The sequence below is a fragment of the Atractosteus spatula genome, chromosome 16 (assembly GCF_055471065.1).
Source record: "Atractosteus spatula isolate fAtrSpa1 chromosome 16, fAtrSpa1.hap1, whole genome shotgun sequence".
Lineage (NCBI taxonomy): Eukaryota > Metazoa > Chordata > Actinopteri > Semionotiformes > Lepisosteidae > Atractosteus > Atractosteus spatula.
Window position 1 is genome coordinate 4689753 of NC_142721.1, and position 17643 is coordinate 4707395.

Sequence of the window (17643 nt, forward strand, 5' to 3'; positions counted from 1 at the left end):
TTGTGTTAATTTATTTTTATACATGTATTTTTCACCTTATTTTACATACTTAAAGTTAATGTAAATGTTCTCACACAGTAAGGGTGTCAAACACATATAATAATAATTATAAGAAGAAGAAGCACAATTCTCCGACTGCACTCTCCTCCTTTCTTTCATTATTATTATTTACATGTTTAATTAGTTCACATTGCACACAAATGAGGCAGGGGCTGAAAGTAATACAGTTAGTACCTTAATTGCACCCAGTCTGTGTATTGAGTGTGTTCACAAATGGAGTATGTGTTTAACTTTCTAACTTCCTCTCCAGATGCTCAGGTTACAAACAGAAACTGCAAGAATTACTCGGAGGCTTAAATAGGCATTCTTTTCCAGGCCAGTCTTTTCAGAAACCCAGTTTCACATTTTTGCTCTCCCTGACATTTAACCCAGTTTTAAATGCTCGTATTTATAATAGATGAAACTGAAGAGCAATGCAGCTCCAAATTCTTTGCATTTTCCCTTACAGTGTTTAATGCAATCTTATCAAACTACAAGAAAGTAAAAACCAAACCTGTGCTTAAGTGGGCAGATGCTGCAGAAATACTGTATATTTTAAGAAGATGTCAAATCACCAGAAGGCAGCCATTCACCTAACATGACAGCAATTGCAGTAGAGTTGTTCTGTTTTAAAATCACCAGGTCTTAAGTTATCATGAATTCCAGCACTACAGTATATCCCAATACCAGGTAGTCTGGTAATTCTTGGTCTTTGTCCAGTTTTACTAGAACTTTGAATGACACATTATCCTGAGGTAGAATATCCTGGGTGGAATAAGATTTAGACCTGGTGCTGGGATGTGGCATGTACTGACAGTACTGTTTTGTTGAAATACATTGGTTCGATGAAAAAAATAAAGGAACTTCAAAGCTTTTGTTTTAAAGGTCATTTGTGATCATATTGGGTGGCCGGACTCAATAACTAATTTGTGTTATGACAATCAGACTCATTTAGAAATTAGGCTTTTGTCCGCACATGAAAACAATTCCTGTCTCTCGTGTTTTCCCCCTCTTTTTTATTATTATTAGCCAGCTTGAAATGCAAATTTGTTTCTTGGAAGGATGCTTGAAACAAAAGACCACCCAGCAGGAGTAAACAAGAGAAATGGTTGTTTGATTGTAGATAAACAATAATAGAGTGTCAAGGGGAATTCCTTCATATCATGGGGGAATAGATGCATTTGTGGGGCACAAGCTTACACAAAGCAAATAACAAGCTGGTGTTTCTGTCTGAAGACCTCGGAAAAGAAGTCAGAGGCTGCATACAAAGTTCTGGGTTCTTGCCACTGACCTATTTTTTTCCCAAAAACAGCTCTCTAGCATTTGTTCTGAACAGCTGGCAAACATTGGCACCAGCACTAAAAAAATGGCACCCCAGGAAAGTCCAGTGAAAGTGCTCAAATATCTGAGGGACACATCATAGCCTCCCACAGTGGTGTAGGCTGTGTGTCGGAGCTGCTGTCAGCTCCCAGGCACAGCAACAGATGCACATGGCCAGCTGAAGGAGTGCTTCCCCCATCTCTCCCTGGGACAAGCCTGCTGACTCTCACATATAACTGTTACTCCCAGCGTGTACACGGAGTGGGGAGGTTGTTGTAGGGGAATGTAGGGTGGAACAGACAAGAGGGGATATTTTGTCTTTGCAAGAGTCGAAGCATTTTATTTTTGTAAGGCGGTGCTCAAAGAACAACACCCCCTAGTTCTGTCAAGAATCTTTCACAGCATGGGCAGACTCTCCCGGGATTGGCTGAAGTCCTTGACTTGATGGGGAATCTGGGAGCGACAGTATGGGCTGTGGACTTTAAAGGTTACAGTTTACATAAGGATGACGAGCTGTCTTTGTGAATCTAGAACACTTCCAACTTTAAGCGCCTGAACTTCTTGATGAATTCACAGCTATTTATAGCATATTCACCCTCTTCCTATTGCTGTGGCCATCTCTGAGACAGGCGGTGTTATGATAGGCAAGGCAACAGCAGCTGAGAGCTTCCTTGCAGCTGTTGGTGCCAAGGCCTTCTTCTCCTCCTCATGTACTGCATGTTGGACATGCTGCTGCGCGATACAGCTGAGCAGTCAGGAGCTGTTTAGTTTCAGTGTGGTACAGAATAATAAAGTGCACCAGGATAGACAGGAGAGCAGTACGTCCTGAAATAAGAGAAATTCAGGTTGGCAGTTTACTTTGACCCTTTCAATACAATTCAAGAAACACCTCAAAGCATAAACACGAGAAGAGGAGTTCAAGTTCACATTAATAATAAGTGCAGATAAAGTCAGATCAATTTGAGCAGATATAGTCTGTTTCACCAAGATCCTCTTTATATTTAACAGGTGGAGAGATTATTCTTCTGGCGATTATGAAAATGCAAGACTCCATGGTGTATAAATTAAGTTAATACATGTTGCATGAAGCTATTGTTTATAGAAAATGGATAGAAAAAATGTATTTTTAATATTGGCAATTGCACCAGCTGCTATTTGAAATAATTATATATATAATTATAAATCATTACTGTATTAGAAAGTTTTAGAATTAAAAAAATTGAAGAGCACTTTTCTTCACATAATTTCTGACACTTGAGGTCTTTCAAGCAGGTTTCCTAAGAACTGGCTTGGCCACCCTTGTCACCTGATTGGAACCAATGTGAGTTTTTAGCTGTGGCAACACCCAAAAAGCAAGTGCTCCTATTTAACTTTCAACCAACCATCATGCTATTCTGAATTTAAAGGCAACAAAAGCAAACTTCGCAGAGAATACCAATTGCATTTTGAAAAAGGCTGGTCAACATATATTATAATCAGGAAGTCGAAAGGGTTTCAGGTCAAAATGAGGGTTTACAGAAGATTGTTAGAAAGCATCTTTACTTTTGGTATAGCAGTGTGGGATGGTATCCTTAGTATTAAGAGTAAGGGCAAATTGGGCAGAATTCTTAATATTGCTAATAATATAATTGGTTTACCACAGAAACAGCTTAAAGAGCTCTATTATATTGCAGTTGAAAGGAAAGCTCAATTTATCATTGATGACCCCTCCCACCATCTTCAATCCCATTGTCAACTGGGAGGCATTCTGGAATGCCTATGACCAAGACAAATGTACAGTATATAAGAAACGATTTGTTCCCCGTGCAATCCGTGAAGTTATTGACTTTGCATAATGATGGTGTAACATGGGCAAAACAAGATGTGTGTGCAGCCTATGTATTGTTGCATGTCTAGGACTATTGTTTGTTTTCGACTTGTGTTTATTTTATGTTGAGTGTTATTTGTTTTTGTAGGTTTTTTTTTATACGGATGCCAAAGTTATGTAAAGAGATCACAGTGCCAAGGAGTGCTAGCCAGAGAACCTGTGTACAAATTCAGCTTTCGCTGACAGCACTACAAGCCCCCCGGCGCCTGGTAAACCGCAGGGGCAGCTGTCACACCCAACCCTGGAGGAACTCGGCCATGTCGGCGCCACTGGGGAATCCCCCTCACCATCGGCTAGTGACACTGGACTCAAACCAGCAATCCCTGAATCGTGGTGCTCGGCCAGTGCTGTGCACAGGTGCCTCTACAAATTGAGAAACAATTTCAAATTAGCCTCCCGCAATCATGATGCCAGAACTCTGCAACTCAGTTTGCTGCCTCCTCTAGCTTTTTGCTTTTATCTGGTCCGGGAGTGCCTGCTGCACTCACCCCTGCCTGGAGCTCACCACTGGCCTGGTTCATCGGCTACTGCCACGCTCGTCTGGCCACAAGCCCCGAACATAAACCTGCAATCACGTTTAGCATTGTAACACTTTGATAAATTGGTATTTTGAACATTTCTGAATAAAAAAATAAAATAAAACTTTTCGTTGGTACAGCAGGCAGTAGGTGGGCAGCTGGGTCAGCATGAACAGGCTGCAAAGGAACAAGTAAAGGCTCATTCCATGCTAGAAAGCAACAAAAAGAAACACTTTTCTTTCCAATATTTAAGTATATTTTATACATTTTAAAATATTATACTGTTTTCGGCCAGAAACACACAACGAAGTATACACTAAGTAAACAACCGTTGCCCAGTGCAGTTTCACTTTACTCTCTGCTGCATCCCTGGCCATTTAACTGGTACACCTTTAATCACTGTCTCTCCCCTCATGCGCCACAGAAAGGTCTAATCTCATCCCTGACAGGCTGGATGGTAAAGGGCTTCTTAAAAATACTAAACACACAAAAGAAGCTTTGAAATGGGACAAAGGATAGAAGGGTTTGTTAAAATATTCAGTCTTCTTCCACTAAAACATCACTTGTACATTTCAAAGAAGGAGTAGCAGGCATGTCAGTCTTATTTTAATCATCTCATCCTCCTCAGTCCTGTGCTCAGAGGCCAGCATGGCCCATTCTTTATAGATGCCATATATCCATGCCATGAGTGCAGCTTTCATGGTGTCTTGATCCTGTCCTGTGGCCTTTGTCTATTAAAGAACTTTAGCTTGTGCCATCTATCTGGCTTCAGGGTAAACATGCACCTCTGAAGGGCTGACATTTTGGACAGGATCTAAGCCACCTTAGCATTCCAGTTGAAAAGGTCGGCATAGTCTCTGATAGGGTGGGAGAACATTCTGTTAACAAACAAGGAAATCTTTGCCAGCTGTTTAGCCAAAGAAGACTGAACACATTGTGCTTAAAGGTTTTTTATTGGTATTGGGGGAGGTTTGTTGCTTGGCAAACACTGCCCAAGATTTCCCAACTTTCATGGGGGGTCCGTGAGGAACAATTTAACTTGGTTTCCTTTCTTTCTCCAGGCTTTCTTATAAGACAGGTTTACATTTTAAATCAAATTGGTTTATAGCAATCCAGGGGTCCAGGGTTCCTGGCAAGGAACAATGAACAGTGATATCAATATTTGCTTACTTCTGTACTGCCCTGTAAAACCAAAAACCAGTTGAGTTGCCAGATGACAAGGACTTAAACCATTATTAGTTTTGAAGTCAGCTTGAACACAAGAATGTTTAATTTTGGCTTCTTTTTTCTCCAAAGGTAATAAAGCTTTTCGCACTCCAGCCCTTATGATCCAGCCTACCCCTGAACGAAAAACAGAAACCTGCAATGCTCCCAGTTCAATTATGCTACATGTTAAGAGTGTTAAGCAACAAGATTGACAGTAAGTGTCCATCATAATGAAAACATTCAACATAATTGAACAGAACTGCCAGCACATTCAAACTACATATATTTCAAATTATTTAGCCTTTCAAAAGGAAATTGTTTTTTGGATCTTTTAAGATTACCTTATCCCTGATGACTTCCAGAGAAACCCAGCATCTCAGTCGGAAAAGCAACGTACTGTTATAAAAAAAAACAAACAGCTGTCCACAATCCACTACACTTGGCACAAGTACAAGATGGAGGATTGAGGCCAGGTTAGAAACCATTTATTACTGATGACGAGGAGACCAGGTTCTTCTCATATGGCTTTGTGTACTATTAGTAACCTTCCATTACAGCTGCCAAGTTTACCCTCTGCTGCTGGGACATCCCAAAATCTTGGATGCTTCCAGAGACTAAATTTGACATCCCTGAGGTCCAGGAGGAAAGACATGTCAGGACATGTGCTCTGGGGTTCACCATCTACAGATCTTGACCCAACGCAATGCTCAATCAGCCTGCCTGCACCCCACCAGTCACGTGTTTAAAGGCTTGTAGACCACAGATTGACTTCATAGTGATGACTACAGATCTTTGGCTACACTGAAGATGGTAATGACATGAGTTAAGTATCAATAACTGTGAGGGGTATCAGCTCATTTCATAACTTAGAAGAATGCCAATTCAAAATTGACTATTTCAGAAGTGCATATTTATATTAAGATGAACATTTCACCACATTATGCTAACATATTGCTGTATTTTCCAAATAGACTTACAGCACTTTCTATAGTCAAGAAATGAACTTTGTAAAGTGTGAATGATATTAAAGTTATGCCATTATATACACAAATACACAGGATAACAACACTCCGCATTTTATTGGTGTGACTTGTAACTTTGAAAGAAATGTCTTATATATGATGTTTTTTTTCTCCCCAAACAAACTAATTTCTGTGTATTACTCTTTTGACACTTTCAGCTGAGAAAAATCTGCACATCCAAATCTTAACAATGAAGCAGAAAATGAGCAATGAGTACTCTGTAATGAGGAGTTAACACGACAATATTTCACAAAGCTGTTTCACAATCTCAAACAAGGGCAGTTTATGGACTACACAAGTGAAAACACACACATTCTCAAAACATTCCAAAATATGAAATGATTCCACAATGATACTTTGAACTGAGGTCACAGCACGAGAGATTACAATCTTTATTATACACTCAACTACAAAAGCAACAAAATACCAGACAGGAACCAGAAGGGAACAAATAAAAATAATGTCTGATAAAATGTGTTTACTTAAAAATCTTTTTAAGCAGTTTATCAAAACAACCAATTTTTATCTGTATCAAGATTATTATAAAATTAATCACACTGACACTGCCATGATTGTGAGACCTTTACAGAAATACCAAGTATCATCAACATTAAGAAGAATATTGAAGGATTTTGCTTTAAGTGACTCACAAAGGTCACTAGATAGCATTAATGTAGTTTCTCATTCACTTTCTAGTTTTGGTTAAATTGGTCTCCTTCACGTCATGTATGCATGTAGAGAAACTGGTTAAGGAGTAAAACATGGCAGTACAAAAAAAAAAGACTAAATGACAAGATATGGTATGGTTATAACGAACGTATTGGTATTGCATTAAATGAGGAAAAATAAGGTCTTTCATGTGGTGTTCTTTTGCAGTTATGCTCTTGGTAGTAAAATCATGTTTTGGTATGATACAGACCAGAACGTCAGTACACAAGTTTCTCTCTTTGTTATTCTAATGGTAGCTATCTTCTAAGCACCTGTAAGAAGTTTAATCTAGAGCATAGATGTGTCAATTTACTAGGAAAGGCCCATCTATGAATACAAATGAATTTATATTTCGAATTAAATTATATAATGGGTTCTATTAAAAAAATATCAATGAAGATATATTCATCTCATGTGTAATAGGCCCCTTTGATTAAATTTGATTAAATTACATATCATTTCTCTCCTGAGCAAAGAAAAACTCGTACTTTCACTTTTTGCAATTTGAAATCTGCGATTACCACAGATAATCCAAGGTCACAAGTAGATTTAATTCTATAATTTTTAAAGTTTTTCACTAACATTCTGTTCACCGTCGCTAACCCAGCTTGGTTTCATAACTCATGTGAACTGTGTATCAGGCCACAGTACATAATACCCCCCTAAACCGTCAGTGCTTCCATTTCAAACCCCAACAACTGCACAACTACCAAACAGGAAGAATTCAGGGTTCATACAGCTGAAGAACCACTGCAGTACAAAAAATATCTCTTAGTGTTGTACCTTAGAGGGCTGGAGTGAACAAAAAAGGAACCTGAGATGGCCTTATTACCGATTTCATAAACATAATGGGCTTTCACAGTCAGAAGGCACAAGCCGTCCTCTGCAGAGATAAAAATGGTACTACTGTATAATGGCATTCAGTGCTCAACATTTCCATTGAACTTTTTAATTGCTGACCTTATTGTGTGAGAAGGTGTCTAATTACCTAAACAGAGCTCAGTGGAAAATAAAAAAGATGACCTTAGATCATCTGTAGCCTGACCTCAGCTTATGTTTCTCACACATGTACACAAATAAAAAGGGAGTGGCTTTATAAACACTCAGGGGCTGTCTGCTGCAAAGATGGAGCTGTTGATATGCTGACTGCGGGTGACAACGCAGAGTCCAGTTCCTATGTGGGGCAGCTGAGGTGAATCAGTGGTTTGTGAAGGTAAATTAACAGGCAGCTGTTTCATGTCGCAGGGGCCTAGACATCAGAAAAGAGCTGTTGAGTTTAACAATAAGAAATGTCCTCCTGACGCGGGTAAGACTCGAGTCACAGTCTGTACTGCAGAAAAGGGGTTACCCATCCTTAAAGGCCAAACCACTCTGTCACCCCCCCTCGCCTGGGGTCTGTCTTCTGTCTCTGCTTCTCGTCCTCCATAAACTTGTCCTGAAAATCCTCCACAGAACCCGGCTCAGCCGTCTTGTCCTTCTCAGGGAAGATATCTGGGAACTGGAATGTCTGCTGCTGAGCCTTAAAATATAAAAAAACGAACTTCAGTAACCACCATCAAATAACAAGTTGGGCCAACGTGAATATCAAGTACAGTGTGACACTGAGAGCCTAGTCACCTGACAGGAGGTCCCTAATGTTATAGTCGGTGTTGTTTAATGCCCTAATCACCACCTGGTACCTGCCCTTCTTGAGATGCACCCCTGCACTCCAGCTGGTAAACCTTCTGAAAGGGCTTCATATGAAGTCCGTAAAAAATAAACTCAAAACCATACATGATATGCTCAATGAAATCAAATCTAAATCCTGAATTTCCCACATAGCTACATTAAATAAAGTTGTAAAAGGGGACTTTCTTAGAATTCTAGCTCAATATGAATGATTCACTCACAATAAACAGAGCATACAAGAAAATGAGCTGAACATGTACTCATAATCAAATATTTTGCTTTTAAAATAGTTTGCAAACTCTGACAAAGCTGATTTTAATGCCCACAGCCATGTTCTGAGAGAGTGTTCAGTGTTACTTAAGACACTACATATATTTTATTTATGCAAACTCAAAATGCAATTTAGACTGCTGAATAGACAAAGCTACACTGGTACGTGGCAGATAGATGTTAGATACAAATTCAGATAGAAACTCTCAAATTACAGGACAAAGGGGCCCTGAATTTTGTTCACTCTGTATCTCCGAACACTGACCAAAAGCCTGTAAGCAGTAGTAAGATTGAGTGGGAACGGCTGCAACAGATGGACTGCAGCCAAACGCTATTAACAACAACATCATGTCCAGACCTGCTGTGTGCTTCAATTTAGAAAGGTCTTGTGTATAAGCCAAGGCACGCAAACAGTCATGATAATGGAGTACTATCCTTGGTTCTAATAGTTTTAAAGGATACTCGTCTGTTTCAGAAGGAGGGATATAAAATTCCTCAATCCTGTGAAGGTTTTGTGATAACTGCTCATTTTTTTAAGAGTGTAGCCAATGGTTAGGCCTTTATTTATTCAAAGGCTGAAGGCGGTACCTATTATTTAGTCCCCAACATCACCAAGCTGCCTCAGCGTAACACTGAGGCAGGTTCAGTAAGTTCAGTATTGACACTGTTCCTTTTGGCTCTGCAGGTACAGTACAGGGCATTTTTTGACCCAGTGGACACAAGAAGAAAAAGAGGGAAGGAAAGACCCCTCCAAGGATCCTTCAAGAATGCCAGTGTTAAATGGAAACACCAATAAACTGCCTCCAATATCTACTAGTCGCACTAAAACACTATGGAAAAACAACACTCTGAGAAATGTCAAGCTCACAAAAGCTCGTTTTTCCTTCTTCTAAGAGAACCTACTTTGATTGGAACCAAAAAACTGTATTCAAGGAAAGCGAAGGAAAACACACAGAACGTTTTGCCAGAAGATATTCCCAAGATTTTGGACACTGCTGTTTCTGTTTTCCATGATATTGCAAACACACTGATACATTAAAAGCAGTGGTAATGCTTCAGTTTAGAGATCGCAGGCAACACTCAAGAAATGCGTAACACTTATAAATGACCAAATTTAACTCACTCTAACGCTCAAAATGGATAAATATGGGAATCTGAATATTGTTAGTAAATATTCAATCATTATTACAGGTCAGTTGCTGACACTGGATTAATTCTCCTTTGTTATGATATAACATAGATGACAAAGCAGCTTCTACAGTTTTCACAATTCACCTGCTAGGAAGTGTACAGGGGGAAGCTGATTAATGTTGCACAAAGTACCAAAGCCAGGGGGTGACAATGGAAATCTGTGTGGCTAGTTTCAACATTGACACGTGAGGAAAAAAATACATTTTAATGTCCGATTTTCTGATTGTGAACTGCTTTCCTTTATACACCCCCCAGCTAGTCAGACCACGATAAACACAGGGCCGAACACTGCCTGGAAATTCTGCCGCTGCACAGGGCGAGCGAGCGAGCACTTGCACTTTTCTTTCTGGGGCCTTTGTTTTCTAGAAACAACAATGAAGATTTCACTCCGAATCTCCATTAATGAAAAGCAGCGTCCCCCCCAGCCACAGAAGATTTCCAGGAATTCCTGTGGCTGGCCTTGCGAATGGCCCCGTCTTGCTGTTCCCTATATGCTGCTGAAAGAAGCGCCTAGAACAACACAAGTACCTCTGAGACCTACAAGTGTTGCTTTAACTCCAGTTCTCGGAACACGAAACCTCACACTTTAAACAAAGAGCCGAGCCAAGTGCGCGGACACAGAGAAGTGACTACTAAAACCGGCGTCTTGATAGTGAAGCTTTACAACAGCGGAGAACAGGGCCTGGCTCTGCCCCGCAATAAACTTGTTCAGTGTTCCCCCCAGCCCCAAGCAAAAAAACAAGCAGAAATCTACAATGAACTGCAGCAAATTCTTTCATGTTAAAATCTGCAATAATATGTTTTTGCGCAGTCTATAAACACAAGAGAGAGATTAGTATATGATGCAGATCATATGGTTCATAGTTAAGATTAAGGCACTGTGTCAACATTAAAAGTCAAAATAACATTTCGATGCATCAACAAATTCTCTTGGCGTTAACAAAAACAAGAGCAGAATTCTAATTCATGTGGAAAGGACTTGTCTTATTATATTTGTGTACTGAATTTGCACAGTTTTACAGAATGCTTATGTGAATATTAACCTGTCATTTTGTGGCATGAGGAAAAAATATTTATTTCTTTCGACGCACAGAACATGATTTCAGCAGTGTGCTCTTAATATCTAGTAATTTCTGTATCGTTGTAGATTTGTAGAAGCTCCCCCCTTTGCTTTAAAGCCAAGCAGAGGGGTTGTATTTCACACAGTCCTGTTCCTTGTTTTTCTGGCATGAGGTTCTGCCGTAACAGTCAGGGTTTCTTCAACAATACTAGTACTTGTGTTAGTCCACCGGTTCCTTACGCATAGGTACGTCTCATTAAATGCGATGATATTTTCTTCTCAGCAAGCGCAAAAGCTAGAAAGAAGAGTAAATATGAAGTGGAAATGTTATTATTGAGTGAATCCCAGCCTCTTTCCCCCTCTCTGCTTTGGAAACCTGGATTCGGACTCAGTTTTATTGCAAGTGCAGTAACTTTGGTGGTCACAGTATATTCCAGTAACATAGTTCTACACGAAATATAGTGTGCAAAAACCAGCAGTCTTACTCGGACCCAGGAATAAAGTGGCAGATGTCTGCCTTTACAGGGCTCATTTGTTCTGAACATTAAGAGAACTGAAAACAATACTATTGAACTAGTAGTAATGAGTACTGAAGGCATTCTTAACAATATGATAAAAAGAGTTTTGTTCGGACAATACTGTATCTCAAATAAAATAAAAGAAGAAACTGTCAGTCTGGTCTGGAGCATTCAGGTTTGTGGTAATACATCATACCTAGGTCTAGAGAGAACCGTTGCTGCACATCAGTCTGGGAAGGGTTATAAACCTTTTTTAAACAATATGAACTCCATCATTCCACAGTGAGAAAGATAATGGAAAAAGTTCAGGATGGTTGCCAATCTACCCCGGAGTGGGCATCCCAGCAAATTCGCCCCAAGATCAGACTACAGTATATGATTCTCCTAGAGTTTGCAAAGAACACCAAAGCTTCATCCAGGGATCTACAGGCCTATGTTAATATGCTAAATGTTAAAGATCATGATTCTACCATTAGGGAGGGTAGAAAGCTTTTGTGGAATGGTAGCCAGGAGGAAACCCTCTCGCTCCAAAACGAACATTGCTTCATGGCTCAGGTTTGCAAAACAGCAGTTGAATGAACCACAAGACTTCTGGAACAATGTTCTCTGGACAGATGAGTCCAAAGTGGAGTTGTCTGTCCGTAATGCAAAAGGACATGTTTAGTGCAGGCCAAACACTGTGTTTTACCACAAGACCTTCATACCAACTGTCAAGCATGATGGTGGAGGGGTGGTGATTTGAGCCTGCTTCGCAGCTGGAGGACCCAACATCTCACAGTCATTGAGCACACCATGAATTCCTCTCTATTCCAGCACATTCTAGAGGAAAACGTGAGAACATCTGTCCAACAGCTAAAGCGCAGCCAAAAGTTGATCATGCAACAGGACAATGATCCAAAACACACCACTAAATCTACGACTGAATGCCTGAAGAAGACAAGGATCAGGATTTTTGAATGGCCAAGATAAATTCCAGGCCTCAACTCAATTGAGATACTGTGGCAGAACCTAAAGAGAGATCTGTATAACAAAAGCCCTCAAACATCACCAAGTTGAAGCAGTTACGTAAGAAGGAATGGGCCAAAATTCCTCCCAGGAGATGTGAGAGACCGATAAACTCTTACAGGAAACATTTACCTCAAGTTATTGCTGTTAAAGAGGGTTCCACACGTTACTGAATCAAAGGTGCACTTACTTTTTCAAACAAGGCTTCTGAATGTTGGCTGATTTTTTTGTTTAATAAATACTGGCGAGAAAAATGTGTTATGTTATTTGTCACACGATTTGTCATATACAGTGAGGATTTGATGAGGACAGGTGATGTCTTAATATGTAAAACCATGGAATCTTAAGAGGGCGTACATACCTTTTCACATCATTGTATATATACAACAAAGTGCTGAACACAAAATGGAGCAGAAACAAACAGCATGTCACACGTGTAATGTATGCAGTGACTGAAGGAGTCTTATCTGCATTACTGGCATGGAAAGACAACAGAAAAGCCCAACGAATCCACTAGTTTCACTAGTTTTGAGGGTGTTTCTTTTCCTACAGCAAAGCTCTTTATTTTTTCATTTTATTCAAAACGAAAGGGAGATGCCAAGCTGCATAAATCTGGAGGAGTTCCATTTAAAAAAAAAACCATGTGACAGTAAGTGAATACTCAAAAGCTGCCATCTGAGAGAAGAAAGTAATTAAATTCTGGTACATCAGCTGTCACTTATGCAGCCATTAGTGATTTCAGGTCTAACCATAACATTACTATGTAACCTTTTTAAAAGCAGCTGTACAGATTACCAAAGGCGTTCTTTCTTCTGTTTATATTCCCTGGCAGTAGCAGATGGATGGCACAGTGGCGATGCTGCCTCACAGCTCCTGGGCCCTGGGCAGACCTCCAGACTGGGGTGCGCTCTGGGTGGAGTTCACGTGGGTTTCCTCCAGCTTCCAGGGACATGCTGGCAAAGGGGGCAGCTTTGGCCCGGACTACTAGGAACGAAACGAAATCTTATTCACCTGAAATGTTTCCTCATTTGAACTGCGGATTTCTGTTCAGAACGTCGCAGGGTGAACGGGTTCAAGAACTGCCAGGAGTGACTTCGGGTCATTTGTTTGATCCCCCACATACGTCGACACGGCTTAACGCACCCAAGTCAGGGAAAAGAATCAATTGCAGAATGGCATCCAATAGGAGGGAGGTGTTTAAACAGCAAAAGAAACAACCTGACAACTTGAGGAGTGGCTGGCACTGGATGAGAAGGAAACTGCTGCTCTGGATTAAAACAATTAGGATCAGGGCAAATTCCACTTTGACAACCAACACCGCCCTAATGCAGCCACAGGATAGTTCAACCTTGGGCTGCTGGCAACACTTTCGATTGACATAGAGATGACTTCTTCAGCTGTATACTGTAGCTATTAAGACGTATACAGCCAAGGCCAAAGGATATGCACGCTGTAACCATCGTTCTACTGCAGCGGCCTAATTGAGAGGTGCAAGATTCCTCTAAAGAACGGCACTGGTATTCGTTTTCTCTTTTAAGCACAAAAAGACAGCTGTTCTTAATACATGATCTGGATTTTTAAACTTGGAACATCAAACTGATACAGTGGATCCTTTAAAAGCTGAGAGCAGGCCCAATAGCAGAAAGTGCTGTTGGAATTTTTTTTTTTGCGTCATGTTTGCACACTATTACCAGTTTAATTACTGAACAAAGAAAGAGGAAATGCAGAAACATGCCTGTGAACAGCAGTCCCTGCCAGCCACACTGGGAGGCCCTTGCCTTTTCTCCTCGAGATCCAAACTTGTGCTGACTATTGATGTACGAAAAACCACAGTTATTTGGCCAGCATCAAATGCTTCATATCTCCCAACCCTACCCACTCCATTCCAGCAATTATACTTAATCAAGTGCGAAGAAATTTATTTTTTTGTAAGCGCCTTCCATTTAAAGGGACAGAGATCACAATTTAATTTCTCCCTTAATGTGAACAAACTGCATTACCCAGAACATAAAAGCATGATCCTCCTTTATAAAGCTATTGAAAGCATACTGATATTTTAACCCTAGATGTTGATTATACTATTACAAATAGGCTCCTCGCAAAACCTTTTAAAATATTTTGTTTGCTATATAACCACATACTTCATTAACAGACTGTTATTACAATGTTCCATTGCTGTTTAGCAGAGGTCTAAATAATACAGTCCACAGAGTACTTGCACCCCTTATTTGACTAAACTGTGACCTCTTTGGTTTCTCTATTAAGTACAGAATTACTTGAGTTGAGTTCTCATTTTATACATCTAAAATTTGCAAATAAAACTGAAGTGCGTGCATGCTACGTGTCTCCATACAGAATGTTTTGAGATTTATTCAGCAACATCTGTGATGTTAAAGTATAAAACAAAATGAGTCATTTTTAAAACGTCCAAAGGACCCGAGGCTCTTTCAAGATCCACTACTTCCTTAAGTGCGTTTTGCAGTGGAAAAAAAGGCCCCTCTGTCACAACAGCACAGTATCTTGCCTGCTTGAACTGATTTGAGCCAATGCCCTTGTCTTTCCGAGCTGGCCAGCTGAGTGCAACAACACATTTCCTTTGTGCTAATATGTGACCCAGCTGTCATAACCAACTGCCCAAGACACGTTAGGACATGATTCACCAGTCACTCTCCCTGGCTGGGCTCTTAAAAATCATATTTTTTGGGAGGAGGGGATTTCTCTTTTATTCCCGGAACCACTCTAATGAATCCCAATGCCAAGGAAAAAGCGGTTTGTTGAGGGGAAAAATGAAATAAAATAAAACAGTTTCACATTACCTCTGTGGGGCCAGCCTCAGGCCAGTCTCTTTGCTCCCAAAAGCAGGAGTCATTTCCATAAGGATAGACAAAGTTTCGGCTTTTCTAAAACACTGGCTGGCACTGAATCACACTTGTTAAAAGAAAAACAGAGGAGTCAATGAACTAGCCAGAAGGAGAGGGGTGTAATGTTACAAACATGTATCAAAATCAGTCATGTAACATTTTAAGAAGCTGACTATAATGCTTTGGGCTTTGCTGGCTCATGACCCATATACTTGCTTTGACTAATCTATCATTTTTAGTTGTTGTGGTTCTGTTTTGTTGGATCACATGGACATATTGGACCTACCACAAATATCACTGTCAAAACAAAAATTGTTTAAAATAAAAAAGCAGGATTCACTGTTCTGTGTTAACCTTGAAGGAAACGGGACACTGAATAGCAGCCTTTGTCGAGGTCCACGAAGCATCGTATCCTGTAGCAGAATGCAGCGCACTGCTGAAATCTTTACAGCACCTTTTATTTTGAGAACCTGGAAGTTTCTCTTATGCAGGCAAAAAAAGAAACACAAGAAAGAACCCAATGGTTACGTTTACAGAAAATGTCAAACCAAACTTGCATATTGCAGTGCAATAAATGCCATGAGTAATTCATCTCTTCTTAATACAGGATTGGCAACACTGCCATAAGTCTCAGCAGCAGTCTAATTGAGTCCCAATGCTGTCTATTGCTTCGTGTATCATGGGAGTGCAAGCAGACTCAACTCCCTACTGCAACTGCAGTCCTCCACACACTGCACTACTGTTGGGTCTCAGCACTACATAATGATACTGTTTCCTAAAACTATGGAACTATGTTTTTGAAATCGTATTGTGAAATTAATATGCCTGCTGTTAAAAAAAAAAGCACATTACTCAAACCTGAAAAATGAAAGCATTATTTAAAACGTGGGTTTAAACACCAGCTGTTCCTCACGTCTGTTGGCATGACCAGGAATTACAGTGTCACAGGGGATGAGTGCCTCTGTTTGTTAAATGTAAACAGGATGCCAGAAGCACAGATCTATTTTATTTTATTTATGTTCTGTTCAGAGCTCTTTCCTTTCTTTCGTGCTTCAGTTGAGCTCTAAAACCAATCCTTGCGTACTGTGAAAAGATCAAACATTAAGGAGGAATTACTTCCTGTTATTGCTGTTAAAATCATACTTCAAGTATGAAACTGTACTACAACGAAATTACAACCTGTCTTTAAAAGGTAATGAACTGCCTGGCCGATCAACAATAGCTGCTGCTTTATGATTGAGATAAACATGTTTTTCAGCCCCTCCTTTCATGAAAGTAGGCCAGCTAAGCATTTCAATCTGTGATGGATGTTAGAAAGGAGCTCCGTGTTTTTGACAGAAGCAAATGTAACTGCTTTAAGGCATCTAAACAGTGATGCCCTGATGCACTGCAGCAACCTGCGGTCCTGGTCTTTCACTGTAACGCTTGCCATGATGGAGCGAAGCCGATTGGCTGATGACTTCCTACAGTACAAATGTAATAACTAGAATGGGCCAGCGAGCAAGACTGTCTCGACGGGCTTTTAGGAGGCTTTTGAGACGTCACATCCTCCTGGAGCTTTCGCACAGCTGGTCACTGGCCTGAGAGATGACAATAGTGTATAAATCAAAATAAGAGAAAACCAGACAGCCTGGAGACTCAGGGGTCACTGTGACTGGCCGACCCTGCTACATCATACTGGTGGGTGAAAACGCTTTGCTGTTTGCCTAATTACCCAGGAAGTGATTCTCATTCAAATCAGAAAGTCAAAAAATTAAAACTTGATTAACAAAACAACGTATACTGTATATATAACAGAGTTAACTGTAAGTGTACAACTGTAGGTACACTAACTCATGGGCCGCTGAACTCTACATTTCAGCTTCAATATTAAAAACCATTTGATTTTTTTTTACTCTTTGACAGCAGTGAAACTGAGTGCACTGACTCAAAGAGATGTTTAATGCAGGAAAAGAAGAACTGTACATTGATATACCTACTATGGAATATGTCCAAAGAAGTGCAACCTGAAATATACCTAGCTTAAGCAAAAAAAAGTCCTACACTGACAGGTTGAAGGAATAGTTTTGGAAAACAAGACTATGAGGGGACCTGATACAAATCATCAAAATCCCCCGAACCACTGACAACGCCACCCCATCCGTTTTCTCCTGAATGTGTGGCGAAACACACACCCGAGGGCAAACCTGGGGACTACACAGAAGCGGAGAACAGGTGGCACCTCTTCACATAAAGGGCTACGGGAGTATGAAACGAGCTTTCCAGCCACGCTGCTGACTGGATGAGATCCTTGGATCAATTAACAGCTAACTACCAAACAGATTACCAGCACCCAAACAAACAGACTCCTCTCGTCTTTTCTGTTCTAGCATAACAATACCCTGTCAAAA

The 17643-nt window shown here is 40.3% G+C and overlaps 1 protein-coding gene across 1 annotated transcript in view; it reads right to left on the reverse strand.

Annotated features, from left to right (window-relative positions):
• Positions 1-6012: 6012 nt before the first annotated feature.
• mrpl23 (mitochondrial ribosomal protein L23) overlaps positions 6013-17643 on the reverse strand; it is a 28193-nt gene continuing 16562 nt past the window's right edge. Inside the window, exon 5 of the mRNA XM_088934748.1 lies at positions 6013-8199. Coding sequence (XP_088790874.1) covers positions 8035-8199 — 165 coding nt within the window. The 3' untranslated portion in view covers positions 6013-8034. The remainder of the gene's footprint in view (positions 8200-17643) is intronic.